We start from the raw sequence: 17,951 nt of genomic DNA on the forward strand, positions 1-17,951 counted from the left end.
GAGGGTGGGGGGCAGATGAAGGAAAATGTAGATGCTGCAGTCTCAAAGGGATGGCACTTATCATTCCTACTCTGATTTCTAGACTGAGGAGCAAAATATACTAACCGAGATAATGTAATGTGACACTCCAATATACTTCAGCTGTATGGTTTAAATTGTACACTAACTGTGTGATTGACAGTCCCATGTTACTAAATAATGTGTTAACCAGAAAGATCACACGGATGTTTCTACTATGTCAAGGTTTGTCCCCTGCCAGACCACAGAAGAGCGCACACCTGGGTGTTTACACAGAGGGGAAGTCCTCACAGATGATGATCCCACAACCTCTCCTCAATGTATAGTAGACTCAACTCTGAAAACAAAGCTAACAGTGGTTACACAATGTACTGTTAAAACACAGCTAACCCTAATTGTATGGGGATAGCTGTGTTCTCTTTAATGCTAGTCACTGACAACACGACCATCATTATTCTCACTACCAAGACCACTAGCCCCACTTCAAGTTCCTAAAGGTTTTACGATGCATGTTGGTGGTGCATTGGAGGGTTTGGTGGGGGGGGAGGACGTGTGTCACAAAACAGGAAACGTGTCCTCCATGTGCAGTAGTCTGCATCAGTATTGTGACTACCTCCCTCCCCCTTTCTATCTCTCTCTGTGTGGGGGTGATTTGGGGTGATTTTTGGGGATGCCAACCACAGAGAAAACCCTCCCCTTTCCGCCAACCCACGCTCTCGCCCCCACATTGGAAACTTTAGCAGAACACACGCAACCCACACATGAGGATGCACAAAAACAGATATGGAAAAACAAGAGACTCCCTCAATAGGGCTGTGCATTTTAAACATAATAGGATTTGAATGGAGTTGAGTCAGCTCTGAATGGAAAAAATAACCATCTACGTAATTTATTACATTGATTATGGGATGAGTTGGTGTGGAGCTAGTCTCGTGTTGCCATACCTCCAAAATCACGTTGTTGTCACGCCTCACTTGAAGGTCTGGAGAATTTCATATTGCAAAAACTGTTTGAATGGTCCACTTGCACCCAGATTTTGATTGGATGTTACATTTCAAGAACCCTCCCCCCACACTCCCTTAGAAGGGCTGCTGTGTGTTATGTGTGCCACTGTTTTCCGTCCAGGTAGGACACATTTTGAATAAAAGTAGGTTTCAAGTGCTCGTTTTCAAGTCATCAAGTGTGGCCGACAGTCTGCAATTTATATTTATTGAAATTGAAAGTGAATTATGCTTGTAAAGTCAAACGTCACAACACGTTCTACACCGCTCTGGTGGCAAACACTTTTTGGCTCGTCTCCATTCATCCACTCTTTGCTACAACCAATAAATACCGAAAGGCACCCAAAAAAACAAAGGAAGTGGGAGAACCTATTCAAGTAAGTAAATAAAAAATAAAAATTTATGTAAAAAAGCAAAGTATTATTAACTAGCTAGCTGGCTATAGTATGCCACTTTGTAGGCTAACTCAGCTGAACTGCTATTAAGGTAGCTAATTGACTTTACATACTGTTTAGCTAAGTTAATTAAATGTCATGAGCTAGCTAACTTCCTTTTAGCTAGCTATCTTGATGTAATCATTGTAAATTTAAAAAACAGTCTCCAAATCCATCTGTAGATAACAGCCATGGACGAGGGTGAAATTGCAGCTCCAGCTGTCAGTAAAGGTAGAGTGTAGGCATTGATCAGTTCAGTGAAGTATGGAATGGGAGAGTTCTGACAGTGGACAGTACGTGTCATGGGAGTGTTCGGTTTGCTGCAGTTGCGAGTTGCCTGTCCAGTAATCTGCTGTCTCGAATGTGTCTGTTTCTGTGTTGCATGGTCAAATTAACATTTCCTTTTTGTCTAGTTGTAAGATCTCCCATGTGTTTTATTTGATTGGTGGGTGGGGACAGGATGTGTGTCACAAAACAGGAAATGTGTCCTCCATGTGCAGTAGTCTGCATCGGTATTGTGATTACCTCCCTCTTTCTATCTCTCTCTGTGTGGGGGTGATCTGGGGTGATTTTTGGGGATGCCAACCACAGAGAAAACCCTCCCCTTTCCGCCAACCCACGCTCTCGCCCCCACATTGGAAACTTTAGCAGAACACACGCAACCCACACATGAGGATGCACAACAACAGATATGGAAAAACAAGAGACTCCCTCAATAGGGCTGTGAAAAGAATGTGTGTTCTCAGAGGTGAACTAAATCATGCTCAATATCTATTGCGGTTTTCTTCCCATATTGAGCCATTTGTTCTTTTGTTGATATTCAGAAGCATTTTAAACATAATAGGATTTGAATGGAGTTGAGTCAGCTCTGAATGGAAAAAATAACCATCTACGTCGTTGTCAGGCCTCACTTGGAGGTCTGGAGAATTTCATATTGCAAAAACTGTTTGAATGGTCCACTTGGACCCAGATTTTGATTGGATGTTACATTTCAAGAACCCTCCACCCACACTCCCGTAGAAGGGCTGCTGTGTGTTATGTGTGCCACTGTTTTCCGTCAGGTTTGGACACATTTTGTATAAAAGTAGGTTTCAAGCGCTCGTTTTCAAGTCATCAAGTGTGGCCGACAGTCTGCGATTTATATTTACTGAAAGTGAATTACGCTAGTAATGTCAAACGTCACAACACATTCTACACCGCTCTGGTGACAAACACTCGAAAGTGTCTGTTTCTGTGTTGTATGCTCAAATTAACATTTCATTTTTGTCTAGTTGTAAGATCTCCAATGTGTTTTATTCGATTGTTACTCTTCTTCAGAATATCAACTATATGAATCCATTTTGCAGCTTATCATATGGCATGCATCGCCAATGTAGCCATAGGCCTACAATATGATGCTATTACTGGCTTTATGGGAATCTGTTATCTGAAGCAGAGAATAGCTAAACTCACACATTTACATGTTGAGCTAGCTTTATGTTCTCAATTTAAAATGATACCAGTAGACAATGTATATGAGGTAAACTATATACCAGATTTTGTAGATTCCTTTTAAAGTGCTGACATATCATTTTTGGGGGGCAATTAGGCTACAGGAAATGAACATTACAGGTAACATATGAGGCTAATTTTATTTCACTTATGTTGCTCCCACAGCACTAATCTGGTGAGCACCTTTGGAGCTCCACCCAAGCGTGTGGGTGATTTTTGGGGATGCCAATTACAGAGAAAACCCTCCCCTTTCCCCCCACCCACGCTCTCGCCCCCACATTGGAAACTTTAGCAGAACATACGCAACCCACACATGAGGATGCACAAAAACAACAACAGATATGGAAAAACAAGAGACTCCCTCGATAGGGCTGCCAAAATAATGTGTGTTTTCTGAGGTAAACTAAATAATGCTTATATCAATTGTTTTCTTTCCACATTGAGCTGTTTGTTATTTTGTTGACATTCAGAAGCATTTTACACATAACAGGAATTGAATGGTGTTGGGTCAGCTCTGAATGGAAAAAATAACCATCTACAGTGCATTCAGAAAGTATTCAGACTCCTTGACTTTTTCCACATTTTGTTACGTTACAGCCTTATTCTAAAATTGATTAAATTGTTTCCCCCCCTCATCAATCTACACACAATAACCCATAATGACAAAGCAAAAACAGGTTTCGAGAAACTTATGCAAATGGATAAAAAAAGGAAATAATCACATTTACATAAGTATTCAGACCCTTTACTCAGTCATTTGTTGAAGCACCTTTGGCAGCAATTACAGCCTCAAGTCTTCTTGGGTTTGACGCTACACGCTTGGCACACCTGTATTTGGGGAGGTTTCTCCCATTCTTCTCTGCAGATCCTCTCAAGCTCTGTCAGGCTGGATATTTCAGGTCTCTCCAGAGTTGTTCGATTGGATTCAAGTACGGGCTCTAGCTGGGCCACTCAAGGACATTCAGAGACTTGTCCCGAAGCCACTGCTGGGTTGTCTTGGATGTGTGCTTAGGGTCGTTGCCCTGAGCACTCTGGAGCAGATTTTCATCAAGGATCTCTCTGTAATTTGCTCTGTTCATCTTCCCCTCGATCCTGACTAGTCTCCCAGTCCCTGTCGCTAAAAAGCATCCCCACAGCACCATGCTTCACTGTAGGGATGGTCCCAGGTGTCCACAGAGGAACTCTGCCAGAGTGACCATTGGGTTCTTGGTCACCTCCCTGACCAAGGTCCTTCTCCCCCGATTGCTCAGTTTGGCCAGGGAGGCCAAGAGTCTTGGTGGTTCCAAACTTCTTCCATTTAAGAATGATGGAAGCCACTGTGTTCTTGGGGAACTTCAGTGCTGCAGAAATGTTTTGGTACCCTTTGCCAGATCTCTGCCTCAACACAATCCTGTCTCGGAGCTCTATGGACAATTCCTTTGACCTCATGGCTTGATTTTTGCTCTGACATGCATTGTCAACTGTGGGACCTTATATAAACAGGTCTGTGCCTTTCCAAATCATGTCCAATCAATTGAATTTCACACAGGTGGACTCCAATCAAGTTGTAGGAACACCTCAAGGATGATCAACTGAAACATAATGCACCTGAGCTCAATTGAGATTCTCATAGCAAAGGATCTGAATACTTATGTAAATAAGGTATTTCTGTTTCACATTTTTTATAAATTTGCAAATATTTCTGAAAAACTGTTTTTGCTTTGTCATTATGGGGTATTGTTTGTGGATAGGAAAAAATAATTGTATCAATTTTAGAATAAGGCTATAACCTAACAAAATGTGGAAAAAGTAAAGGGGTTTGAATACTTTCTGAATGCATTGTAGATAACAGCCATGGAAGAGGGTGAAATTGCAGCTCCGGCTGTCAGTAAAGGTAGAGTGTAGGCATTGATCAGTTCAGTGAAGTATGGAATGGGAGAGTTCTGACAGTGGACAGTACGTGTCATGAGAGTGTTCGGTTTGCTGCAGTTGCGAGTTGCCTGTCCAGTAATCTGCTGTCTCAAAAGTGTCTGTTTCTGTGTTGTATGCTCAAATGAACATTTCCTTTTTGTCTAGTTGTAAGATCTCCAATGTGTTTTATTCGATTGTTACTCTTCTTCAGAATATCAACTATATGAATCCATTTTGCAGCTTATCATATGGCATGCATCGCCAATGTAGCCATAGGCCTACAATATGATGCCATTACTGGCTTTATGGGAATCTGTCATCTGAAGCAGAGAATAGCTAAACTCACACATTTACATGTTGAGCTAGCTATATGTTCTCAATTTAAAATGATACCAGTAGACAATGTATATGAGGAAAACCATTCACCAGATTCCTTTTAAGTGCTGACATTTTAGGCAATTAGGTTCATTTTATTTCACTTATGTTGCTCATATGGCACTAATCTGGTGAGCACCTTAGGAGCTCTACCCAAGCAAGGAATTTGATTGGTTTGATGTGTTGCGATGCGTCACTGATTTACACCGGATTCCGATCCCTCGGAAAACTCTAAATGGTTCTCCAGTAGATTAAAAAGGTTCATCCTTTGTTTAAAAATGGCCTTTTTACAGACTAGAACTTCTCATTTCCGACTAATTGAAAATTAATTTTGTTTGAAGTATCGCCCTTTCTTAAAACAAGCTATACAAAGCTGGTCACAATTTCAGTTTTATCCTCCAGAAAATATAGAAAAAATATTACATAACTGCTATGGTTAAACTCAAATATACTGACTAATAAAAAAACTATTATTTATTGAAATTGTTTTTAAAATTGTATTATATCTATTAATGAATGATATTATGAATATAAATCGGTGGAGTTGTCACATATGCAGCTATTGAAAATATATGGGTATTTCTGCTCAATCCAAACTTACAACCAATTGATTGCAGCATTATCACAAAAATGGAGGAGGCAAGTGGAAAAGGGAGAAGGTAGGGAACTTGTTTGCCTGCCATATATTAAAGATACAAATTGGCCTAAAAGGAATTGGCATATATAGAAAAATCTACCAGTTTGTCCTCAGTTTCATTTGAGGACAAAAATGTTGACAGCTGCGCCACACAGGTTGCAAAATAAATGGGAAGAGATTTTTGATGTACCGATTCCATGGCACATGGTTTATGAACTGGTACAAAAAAAACAACACTTGATTCAAGACTTCGAGTTTTTCAATTTAAATTATTATGCAAAATTCTTGCCACCAACAGAATCTCATACAACAATCTCAGCTCTGTAGCTTTTGCTGCATAGAGACAGAATCACTAGATCATTTATTCTGGTATTGCCCCTATGTAGCTGGTCTCTGGTCACAGGTATGTTTTTTTTTTTTAATCATAGCATTCACTTAAAAAGAACCTTACAAATAGCAGAGTTGGGCACTTTGGAAAGCCATAGTCAGTCAATAAATCATATAAAAATACTTGTAGGAAAGGTTTTCATCTTTAGCTCACATTTTGTGGACACTATACGATTAGAAAGGTTCAAAATGTATGTAAAACATGACAGCACAAATGAAGCATATATGGCACATGGAAACCAAACGAGGGTGGTCTATGGTGATAGGTGGGATGGTCTGAGAGTGGCAGAGGGTTGGGATTAAAGAGCTGAGGTCTATGGTGATAGGTGGGATGGTCTGAGAGTGGCAGAGGGTTGGGATTAAAGAGCTGAGGTCTATGGTGATAGGTGGGATGGTCTGAGAGTGGCAGAGGGTTGGGATTAAAGAGCTGAGGTCTATGGTGATAGGTGGGATGGTCTGAGAGTGGCAGAGGGTTGGGATTAAAGAGCTGAGGTCTATGGTGATAGGTGGGATGGTCTGAGAGTGGCAGAGGGTTGGGATTAAAGAGCTGAGGTCTATGGTGATAGGTGGGATGGTCTGAGAGTGGCAGAGGGTTGGGATTAAAGAGCTGAGGTCTATGGTGATAGGTGGGATGGTCTGAGAGTGGCAGAGGGTTGGGATTAAAGAGCTGAGGTCTATGGTGATAGGTGGGATGGTCTGAGAGTGGCAGAGGGTTGGGATTAAAGAGCTGAGGTCTATGGTGATAGGTGGGATGGTCTGAGAGTGGCAGAGGGTTGGGATTAAAGAGCTGAGGTCTATGGTGATAGGTGGGATGGTCTGAGAGTGGCAGAGGGTTGGGATTAAAGAGCTGAGGTCTATGGTGATAGGTGGGATGGTCTGAGAGTGGCAGAGGGTTGGGATTAAAGAGCTGAGGTCTATGGTGATAGGTGGGATGGTCTGAGAGTGGCAGAGGGTTGGGATTAAAGAGCTGAGGTCTATGGTGATAGGTGGGATGGTCTGAGAGTGGCAGAGGGTTGGGATTAAAGAGCTGAGGTCTATGGTGATAGGTGGGATGGTCTGAGAGTGGCAGAGGGTTGGGATTAAAGAGCTGAGGTCTATGGTGATAGGTGGGATGGTCTGAGAGTGGCAGAGGGTTGGGATTAAAGAGCTGAGGTCTATGGTGATAGGTGGGATGGTCTGAGAGTGGCAGAGGGTTGGGATTAAAGAGCTGAGGTCTATGGTGATAGGTGGGATGGTCTGAGAGTGGCAGAGGGTTGGGATTAAAGAGCTGAGGTCTATGGTGATAGGTGGGATGGTCTGAGAGTGGCAGAGGGTTGGGATTAAAGAGCTGAGGTCTATGGTGATAGGTGGGATGGTCTGAGAGTGGCAGAGGGTTGGGATTAAAGAGCTGAGGTCTATGGTGATAGGTGGGATGGTCTGAGAGTGGCAGAGGGTTGGGATTAAAGAGCTGAGGTCTATGGTGATAGGTGGGATGGTCTGAGAGTGGCAGAGGGTTGGGATTAAAGAGCTGAGGTCTATGGTGATAGGTGGGATGGTCTGAGAGTGGCAGAGGGTTGGGATTAAAGAGCTGAGGTCTATGGTGATAGGTGGGATGGTCTGAGAGTGGCAGAGGGTTGGGATTAAAGAGCTGAGGTCTATGGTGATAGGTGGGATGGTCTGAGAGTGGCAGAGGGTTGGGATTAAAGAGCTGAGGTCTATGGTGATAGGTGGGATGGTCTGAGAGTGGCAGAGGGTTGGGATTAAAGAGCTGAGGTCTATGGTGATAGGTGGGATGGTCTGAGAGTGGCAGAGGGTTGGGATTAAAGAGCTGAGGTCTATGGTGATAGGTGGGATGGTCTGAGAGTGGCAGAGGGTTGGGATTAAAGAGCTGAGGTCTATGGTGATAGGTGGGATGGTCTGAGAGTGGCAGAGGGTTGGGATTAAAGAGCTGAGGTCTATGGTGATAGGTGGGATGGTCTGAGAGTGGCAGAGGGTTGGGATTAAAGAGCTGAGGTCTATGGTGATAGGTGGGATGGTCTGAGAGTGGCAGAGGGTTGGGATTAAAGAGCTGAGGTCTATGGTGATAGGTGGGATGGTCTGAGAGTGGCAGAGGGTTGGGATTAAAGAGCTGAGGTCTATGGTGATAGGTGGGATGGTCTGAGAGTGGCAGAGGGTTGGGATTAAAGAGCTGAGGTCTATGGTGATAGGTGGGATGGTCTGAGAGTGGCAGAGGGTTGGGATTAAAGAGCTGAGGTCTATGGTGATAGGTGGGATGGTCTGAGAGTGGCAGAGGGTTGGGATTAAAGAGCTGAGGTCTATGGTGATAGGTGGGATGGTCTGAGAGTGGCAGAGGGTTGGGATTAAAGAGCTGAGGTCTATGGTGATAGGTGGGATGGTCTGAGAGTGGCAGAGGGTTGGGATTAAAGAGCTGAGGTCTATGGTGATAGGTGGGATGGTCTGAGAGTGGCAGAGGGTTGGGATTAAAGAGCTGAGGTCTATGGTGATAGGTGGGATGGTCTGAGAGTGGCAGAGGGTTGGGATTAAAGAGCTGAGGTCTATGGTGATAGGTGGGATGGTCTGAGAGTGGCAGAGGGTTGGGATTAAAGAGCTGAGGTCTATGGTGATAGGTGGGATGGTCTGAGAGTGGCAGAGGGTTGGGATTAAAGAGCTGAGGTCTATGGTGATAGGTGGGATGGTCTGAGAGTGGCAGAGGGTTGGGATTAAAGAGCTGAGGTCTATGGTGATCTGAGGTGGGATGGTCTGAGAGTGGCAGAGGGTTGGGATTAAAGAGCTGAGGTCTATGGTGATAGGTGGGATGGTCTGAGAGTGGCAGAGGGTTGGGATTAAAGAGCTGAGGTCTATGGTGATAGGTGGGATGGTCTGAGAGTGGCAGAGGGTTGGGATTAAAGAGCTGAGGTCTATGGTGATAGGTGGGATGGTCTGAGAGTGGCAGAGGGTTGGGATTAAAGAGCTGAGGTCTATGGTGATAGGTGGGATGGTCTGAGAGTGGCAGAGGGTTGGGATTAAAGAGCTGAGGTCTATGGTGATAGGTGGGATGGTCTGAGAGTGGCAGAGGGTTGGGATTAAAGAGCTGAGGTCTATGGTGATAGGTGGGATGGTCTGAGAGTGGCAGAGGGTTGGGATTAAAGAGCTTATGTTTGGTAATGTACTATTGTTATGTGATACTTTTATATAAAGCTATGTATGCAAAATGTTTACGTAAAATGAACAGTAAAGGTCAAAATGTTGGACACAGCTACTCATTCAAGGATTTTGCTTTATTTTCTTTACACATTTTCTACATCAAAGACATCAAAACTATGAAATGACACACATGGAATCATGTAGTAACCAAAAAAAAAAGTGTTCAACAAATCTAAATATATTTGACATGTAGCCACCCTTTGTCTTGACAGCTTTGTACACTCTTGGCATTCTCTCAACCAGCTTCATGAGGTAGTCACCTGGAATGCATTTCAATTAACAGGTGTGCCTTGTTAAAAGTACATTTGTGGAATTTCTTTCCCTCTTAATGCATTTGAGCCAATCAGTCGTGTTGTGACAATGTAGGGGTGATATACAGAAGATAGCCCTATTTGGTAAAATACCTAGTCCATATTATGACAAGAACAGCTCAAATAAGCAAAGAGAAATGGCAGTCCATCATTACTTTAGCATGTGAAGGTCAGTCAATCCAGAACATTAGAAGATCTTTGAAAGATTCTTCAACTGCAGTCGCAAAAACCATCAAGCGCTATGATGAAACTGGCTCTCATGAGGACAACCACAAGAAAGGAAGACCCAGGGTTACCACTACTGTAGAGGATAAGTTCATTAGAGTTACCAGCCTCAGAAATTGCAGCCCAAATAAATGCTTCACACAGTTCAAGTAACAGACACATCTCAACATCAACTGTTCAGAGAAGACTGCGTGAATCAGGCTTTCATGGTCAAATTGCTACAAAGAAACCACTACTAAAGGACACCAATAAGAATAAGAGACTTACTTGGGCCAAGAAACACAAGCAATGAACATTAGACTGGTGGAAATCTGTCCTTTGGTCTGATGAGTCCAAATATGAGATTTATGGTTCCAACCGCCATGTCTTTGAGAAGCAGAGTAGGTGAACGGATGATCTCACATGTGTGGTTCCCACTGTGAAGCATGGAGGAGGAGGTGTGATGGTGCTTTTCTGGTGACACTGGCTGTGATTTATTTAGAATTCAAGGCCCACTTAACCAGCATGGCTACCACAGCATTATACCATTCCATCTTGTTTGTGCTTAGTGGGATCTATCATTTGTTTTTCAACAGGACAATAACCCAACACACCTCCAGGCTGTGTAAGGGCTATTTGACCAAGAAGAAGAATGCTGCATTAGATGACTTGGCCTTCACAATCACCCGACCTCAACCCAATTAAGATGGTTTGGGATGAGTTGGACTGCAGGGTGAAGGAAAAGCAGCCAACAAGTGCTCATCATATGTGGGAACTCCTTCAAGACTGTTGGGAAAGCATTCCAGGTGAAGCTGGTTGAGAGAATGCCAAGAGTGTACAAAGCTGTCAAAGGCAACAGGTGGCTACTTTGAGTAATCTAAAATCTATAATATATTTTGATTTGTTTAACACTTTTTTGGTTACTACATGATTCCATGTGTTATTTCATAGTGTTGATGTCTTCACTATTATTCTACAATGTAGAAAATAGTAAAAAAAACCCTTGGATGGGTTCAACAAAATAAATATAATAATAATGAGGTTCTTTTAATTTGATTTCACTTATGTTGCTCATATGGCACTAATCTGGTGAGCACCTTAGGAGCTCTACCCAAGCAAGGAATTTGATTGGTTTGATGTGTTGCGAGGCGTCACTAATTTCACCGGGTTCCGATCTGTCTTTAGATGATTTCTGCAATGGAACTTCCCCATGCTTACTGTTTACGGAAGCCTGGTTCGCGACAAGGCTAGCGTGGAGCTAACCCATCACTTCTATCGGCTTTATGTAAACGTTCCACATTATGAAAAGTGCTACTGTGTATGAGCAGGAATACAAAAGACTACCACTAGAATGACTGTTAGAACCTTTTCAGTTGAAATACAACGAAGAAAATTCCAATCTCAATCACATCCATTGCATATGTGCATACATGCATTTGTCAAATGAAATGTAAAAGCAACTCATTTTTAGTTAATGTGGGATGTATGGGAGCGTCAGAAGTGCACTGGGGCAGCAGGTAGCCTAGAGGTTAAAATGTTGCTGGTTCGAATCTCCGAGCCGACGAGGTGAAACATCTGCCAATGTGCCCTTGAGCAAGGCACTTAACCGTAATCGCTCCTGTAAGTCGGTCTGGAGAAGAGTGTTGACTAAAATGTAAATGTACTGTACCTGTGGCTGTAACGCACTGCAATGATGAGGCCCAACTGTCGGTGAGAAAAACAACAGACATACTGTAAGATCTCTACACAGAACAGCACTGATGCTACATGCCTTTATCTGTAGGTAAAGCTTCAGTGCAAAATCATATCCACATTTGTTTTGTGTAAAGTTCTTACAGACCCAAAAACAAAACCATAAGCTTAAATATGAAACAATGTTTATTTGAAACTGTCTATGGACCATAATGTACTATTTTATTTCACTTAAAAGACAGCTGCAAACTTTGTACAGGTTCAAAGACTAAGTTACTGTGACCCACAGCCAATACACACTGATAAGATCAGTCTAAAAGTACACCATAGACATAATCTGGGCCAGATCTATTAACAGCTCTGATTTCTATGCTTCTCTGCTCTCCCCAAGCTAATAACAGTCCATCATATTTTGAAGAAGTCAGATCTGTTTTAGCAACTCATTCAGAGTATGACAATTCTATTTATGCAACCATCCAACATCACCAAAGGGTCACCTGTGGTCAGAGCTTTGTATGATTGTCTCTTGGTTACCTGCCAGACTTGGGACACAACCTGGAATTCAGTCCCGTCATTGGGTATACACAGCAGACTATGACGCCAACCCATCTGCCCTAGATTTACCCAGACCGAGGCCCATAATCCACTCAAACTGCAGATGACTGAGCTGATTTCTCTCATTAGAATAGCACGTAGACCATAAAAGAAGGTGTAACAAAGGCAGTGTTATGCTTTGTCCCTGTGACAGTGTCGAGGGAGGTAACGTAAATCAAGACTGCCCTCTAGCTGTCACTATCCATCACAGTAAGATGGTAAACATGGTCAAAGCTAAAGAGAGCTAAATTAGTTTACATACACTAGCCTAAATCATAATGCACATGGCCTTGTAAACTCACCTTCATGGCAGCTATGGCCTGGACAGTGAGCCCCAGCCTGGTAGGGGTGAGAGCAGCCAACATGGCGTTAAAACGTTTGCTCTTGTTCTGGACAGGAGAAGAGTACAGCCCATCTGCCGACACACAGCCAAACCTGGAGCAGGAGGGTCATAAAACACATTGATGCTGCATACTGTACACTGTACACAGCTAGGAATCATTTAAGTGAGGACATATTCCAATGATGTCTAGAATGCATTCAACTTCCAAAGGCAGTTCTAGAGAACTGTTTAATGACCCGGCAGTGGAGCACATGTTACAGTCCACTCACTTGCTGAGCAGGTTCGTCCTCGGTATCCTGACATTGTCGAATATCAAGATGCCATTGTCAACCCCGTGTAAGCCTGTGACAACACACACAGCATGGCTAAGTTTCAAATGTTCAATGAAAATCCACGTATTAATACACAACGGTGTGAATTTGTGACAGGAATGATTGTCTCACAGCATCATATTCATATTCAACGCTGCTTAGATGAAAAACAGGCCATTGAAAACTAGCTACCTTCTTTGTGCTTCATGTCAATGGCTGTCACTCCAGGATTCATGACTCCATGTCGGTCTCGGATTGGAACAATAAAACAGTGAGGACCTATGGGGATGAATAAAACATGTTAACACACATTAGTAAATGCACAGGGGCTGTTGCTAAACACAATCCACAGCAGACAGACTGTTGTATTGAGTGAGTCCCACCTTGGGAATCTCCATTGATGATGAGCTGAGCGAACACAGAGGCGTAATTCCCCTTCATGGAGTTTCCGATGTACATCTTCTGGGCATCCTCACACGGTGTGTGGATGATGAACTCCTGAAGGCCAAAAGATGAATGTATAACTAAATATGATGATATCGATGCTTCTTTTGGACTCCATGAGTACAGGGATCAGTACAGAAAGGCATGAAACACAGACGAAGAGGGAACATACTGTATGTACTAGATATGACCTGCACATTTCACATACATATTGATGTCGTTATGTAACACAATATGATCTAGTCCACTGTGTTACGGACCACGTACAACAGACTATCATTTGGGGTATGTGGTAGATTGTCCTCTGCACATAGTGTAACTGTAACTAGTGGAATTAGTTACAGTTAGAATTTCATCCTAACCCAACTGACTGGTACAGTTGGTCCATGTTGAGTGGTGAAAAGAGGTCGCTGCCTTGTGGAACCAAACGACTGTCCATCAGTTCAGAATTCCGCATTGCCTCAATGGTGTCACATGATTCGTGAGTGTGTTATGCGCGTTATTAAGCTGACCTGTGTAGATGGCTCGTAGCAGGCCTCTGTAAGGATTCCCCGGACGTTACTCCCATGACCCCTCTCGGTCATGGCAAACATCCCAGTGAACTCCGAATCCTGACAGAAGTCACACCCAGTCATTCAACCAAAACAATTAGGATGATGATTTGACAAAGAGTTCAAAATTAAAGGCTAAATCCATTGTTGTATCAGATAAATGACAACATCCAATGGCGATATGTGCTGTGGATGAATGAATGTGTATGACGGAAAAAGCTATATACAAGTGCATGCATTGTAAGAATGTAACGACAAGAGGCAGACATTGAACAAAAGCTGTAAATGATCTGTTATATTACTTTGCATGTGAGCTGTGTGAGTGGCAGTGGACACATACCGTAACCGGGAGATACCATTTTTTCTTCTGACCAGGGCTTCCAAGGTTTGTGACTGCACCACCAAACAAGCCACAGACAACACCCAACTGTGGACCAGAGGGGAGAACACCAAAGAGCACTGTACAGACAGCGAGTACAGTGTAATCATACATGGATTTGGTTATGTAAATAAATGCCTATGACAAGCTGTGTGTGTGTGTGTGTGTGTGTGTGTGTGTGTGTGTGTGTGTGTGTGTGTGTGTGTGTGTGTGTGTGTGTGTGTGTGTGTGTGTGTGTGTGTGTTGGAGAAGTCAATTAGCATACCTTTACTCCAGTGGACATATCTGCAGAGCATATCAGTTCCGTGATACCCAAGCTCTTGGCTATGAAGCCTGGTTGTTTCTCTTTAATCTAAAACCCCTCAAGACATAAAAACTCAGTTTCATAACTAAACAACACCCAGACAAACATTTGCAATTGCAAGGTGTAAAATTGGTATCAGTTGAGGGGTGTAAGACTGAATTCGTTCACCTGATCTTTGAGGTGATGTCGCATTAGTGGCCTCGTTAAGACATACTCCAGTCTCTCCACCGTCAAATCTCTATTCTGGTCCAACGTGAGACCATAACTGTAGAATAAAAATGTATTACATTTTAGTATGTGACAGAACTTAACATGAACATTGAACTGAAAATAAACATCGCAGCGGGAAATTAGCATTATTTTTATCCAGATGTGCGCGCAACGCGCAACAGCTGGTAGCCGCACAAACCCTTTTCATAAAGCCGTGACATGATTTGCCAACCGCTGAAAACTGTAGATAGATACGTAAAAGAGCATGTCCTTCAACCTTAGCTACCACAGGATTAAATCGTGATGATCAACATATGATAGAAAAGTTGGATAAAACCACCAGTAAGAGATCACGAACCTGCTAGTTCGAAAAGGCTCGCCTTGGGATATTTCTTCACGAATATGATCTTTGGTTTCCCAAAATTCACCATCGAGGTATCTTGCAAGACTACTTGGAGTAGATTTGTCAGCCATTGATGTTTCATATGTCCTCTCTTGTTGGGAAATATCCATTGTCAAGCGGAGCACACAGAGCACAACCAGACACAACTGAAGATTGTCACTTTCACAGTCAACTTCCGCGTCCGGATGATGTCACTCGATGTGTAGCTGAAACGTGTACAAAATTATACATGGTTGCGATTACAAAGGCAGCCCAATTCTGATAGTTTTCCACTAATTGGTCTTTTGACCAATCTTCAGAACTTTTCACATTAGATCATTTTCAGAGCTGATCTGATTTCTCAAAACACCAATTTGTGTTATTTTTTTATTGGGCTGTGTACATGCAGCAGTATCATAAGTTTTTTTAAATGTAAAATGTCTGTGTCAGCAAAATGAGAGAGAAAAGTGTTTGAGACAGACATGTAATGTTTATACATGCCCAGAACTTGCTCATAAATATTGATGATGTAGTGTACGTGTATAGGTAAATGGTAACAATTTAATCCAACGATTCAATGAGTAAAAAAATATTAGCATGTAATGCACTGCATCATTTCTTTAATGTCTCATCATAAAGTGCACTGAAACCCAGGAATTTAAATTCAATTATGTTGTGTGACTTACACTCACTAGATGTCAGCAGAGAATAGACTATAGCCAACAAACTGCAAACACTTGAGTAAACGAGGGATACAAAGTATAATGAAAGCAAGTGCTCCCATACAGGTGTGGTTCCTGAGTTAATTAAGCAATTAACATCCCTGAGCAGGCCCTTATTTAGACTACCATGGCCTGCCCCCATAAAATGTAAACCACCTCAGTCACCAGATCTCAACCCAACTGAACACTTACGGGAGAATCTCAAGCTGTGCCTGAGACAGCGGTTTCCATCAACAAAGAACAAAATGTACAGAGGAAGAATGGTGTTGCATCCCTCCAATAGAGTTCCAGACACTTGTAGAATCTATGCCAAGGTGCATTGAAGCTGTTCTGGCTTGTGGTGGCCCAATACCCTATTAAGACATTTTATGTTGGTGTTTCCTTTATTTTGGCAGTTACCTGTAGTATTTATTTATTTCACCTTTATTTAACCAGGTAGGCTGAGAACAAGTTCTCATTTACAATTGCGACCTGGCCAGTATATGGTAGCGACTGTGAACGCAGAGGTAGGTCTACTCTTTGTTACAAAACCAGTCTTTTTTTTAACGTGGTATTTCTTGAGCTACTAAAATAAATGTATGGACGTGTAATGCTTGACTGTCCACAGTGGATATTAATAGATTGATTATCTGATTGATTGACCAATTAACAGGGTGGTTGATTAACCAATATCTAGATATGTAGCTAGTAAAGATGCTTAGGCTTCATTTACACAGGCAGTCCAATTAAGATATTTTGCCAATTGTTTGCATATCTGATACCACAAGAGTTTGGTGGCACCTTAATTGGGGAGGACGTGCACGTGGTAATGGCCGGAGCGTTATAGGTGGAACGGTATCAACAACATCAAACACATGGTTTCCATTTGCTCCGTTCCAGCCATTATTATGAGCCGTCCTTCCTTCAGCAGCCTCCACTGTCTGATACCTATCTGCTCTTTTGCCTAATGTGTAAACAGCAATAACAAAACATGGAATCTGATCTTTTCAATCCTGATCCTCCATATGCTGTCTCTGTCTGGATGCTCAGATGTGATTATTGTTTTTGCTCTGAAGTTCTTTGTTGTTGCACTTGACCTGCAATAACCTTTTTTTTTTAAGCATCAGTGACAGGAAATTGTATCTGTGTGCTACCAGAGATCTGTATATAGTGTTGAGATGCTCATGTCTCCAGCTTAACAATGGGAGTCGTTGTCTTAAAGGCGGGAAGGCAGGTAACAAGCTTAGGTCCAAAATATCATAGAAACGCAGTGGGCATATTTTGGCGAGAGTGAAACCTCTCGCTTTGCCTCTTCCTCTCTGGTGCTACTTCAGAGGTTACATCAGTGTGAATGTGCACATCAGATAACAGTCACATGTCAAACTGAGTGTGTGGATCAGATATAGAAAGAAAATAAGATTTGGGTTCTTAGAGTGGCTGTGTAAACACAGCCTTAGTCCCACGTTAAGAAAGTACCAATGGCAAGCAACTAAAACATTATCAATAACAGGTAGCCTACAGTGCATTTGAACATTTTTGTTCTATATCGTACCGACTGGATATAGACATTTTTTCACTACATCAAAACGGGTTTCACGGATAATGGAAATGATCAACTAAGGGAAGAAATGGTTCCATCCCCAGTGTAGGCCCTCATACAGCACAAATATCACAGACAATATATATGGTGAATATTGCAATGTATACCGTATCTATGGTGAATATCACGATGTATACCATATCTATGGTGAATATCGCAATGTATACCGTCTCTATGGTGAATATCACAATATATATACTGTATGTATGGTGAATATCACATCAGTAGGCTACCATAGTCTCAGTTTTTTAAAATTTGATTGTCACGCTTTACAATTAAGAATTTATGGAACGTTTTACTTTACATTTACAGACCGTCTCATCTTGGTCACCTTTTCCAAATGGAATAATTCTATTTGCTTTGAATCTAGTATTGTATGCATTGCAATCCAAGGGTTTTATTGTATGCAACCTGTCACATTGCTGGCCTGCAGTAAAGTAGGTTACCATATGATCTCAAATGTGTTATAGCAAGGAATTTGAGCATATGATTATTATAGTTTCATGTGG

The 17,951-nt window shown here is 42.3% G+C and overlaps 1 protein-coding gene across 1 annotated transcript in view; it reads right to left on the reverse strand.

Moving 5' to 3' along the window:
- Window positions 1-15,340, reverse strand: part of acoxl (acyl-CoA oxidase-like) — a 50,617-nt gene extending 35,277 nt beyond the window's left edge. The window contains exons 1-10 of the mRNA XM_046358410.1: window positions 15,118-15,340; window positions 14,718-14,814; window positions 14,511-14,597; window positions 14,207-14,293; window positions 13,828-13,926; window positions 13,255-13,369; window positions 13,064-13,150; window positions 12,830-12,902; window positions 12,520-12,652; window positions 11,601-11,635 (exon numbers count right to left, since the gene is read on the reverse strand). Of these exons, the coding sequence (XP_046214366.1) occupies window positions 11,601-11,635; window positions 12,520-12,652; window positions 12,830-12,902; window positions 13,064-13,150; window positions 13,255-13,369; window positions 13,828-13,926; window positions 14,207-14,293; window positions 14,511-14,597; window positions 14,718-14,814; window positions 15,118-15,272 (968 nt within the window). The 5' untranslated portion in view covers window positions 15,273-15,340. The remainder of the gene's footprint in view (window positions 1-11,600; window positions 11,636-12,519; window positions 12,653-12,829; window positions 12,903-13,063; window positions 13,151-13,254; window positions 13,370-13,827; window positions 13,927-14,206; window positions 14,294-14,510; window positions 14,598-14,717; window positions 14,815-15,117) is intronic.
- Window positions 15,341-17,951: the final 2,611 nt, after the last annotated feature.

The sequence above is a fragment of the Oncorhynchus gorbuscha genome, linkage group LG08 (assembly GCF_021184085.1).
Source record: "Oncorhynchus gorbuscha isolate QuinsamMale2020 ecotype Even-year linkage group LG08, OgorEven_v1.0, whole genome shotgun sequence".
In the NCBI taxonomy this organism is placed as follows: Eukaryota; Metazoa; Chordata; class Actinopteri; order Salmoniformes; family Salmonidae; genus Oncorhynchus; species Oncorhynchus gorbuscha.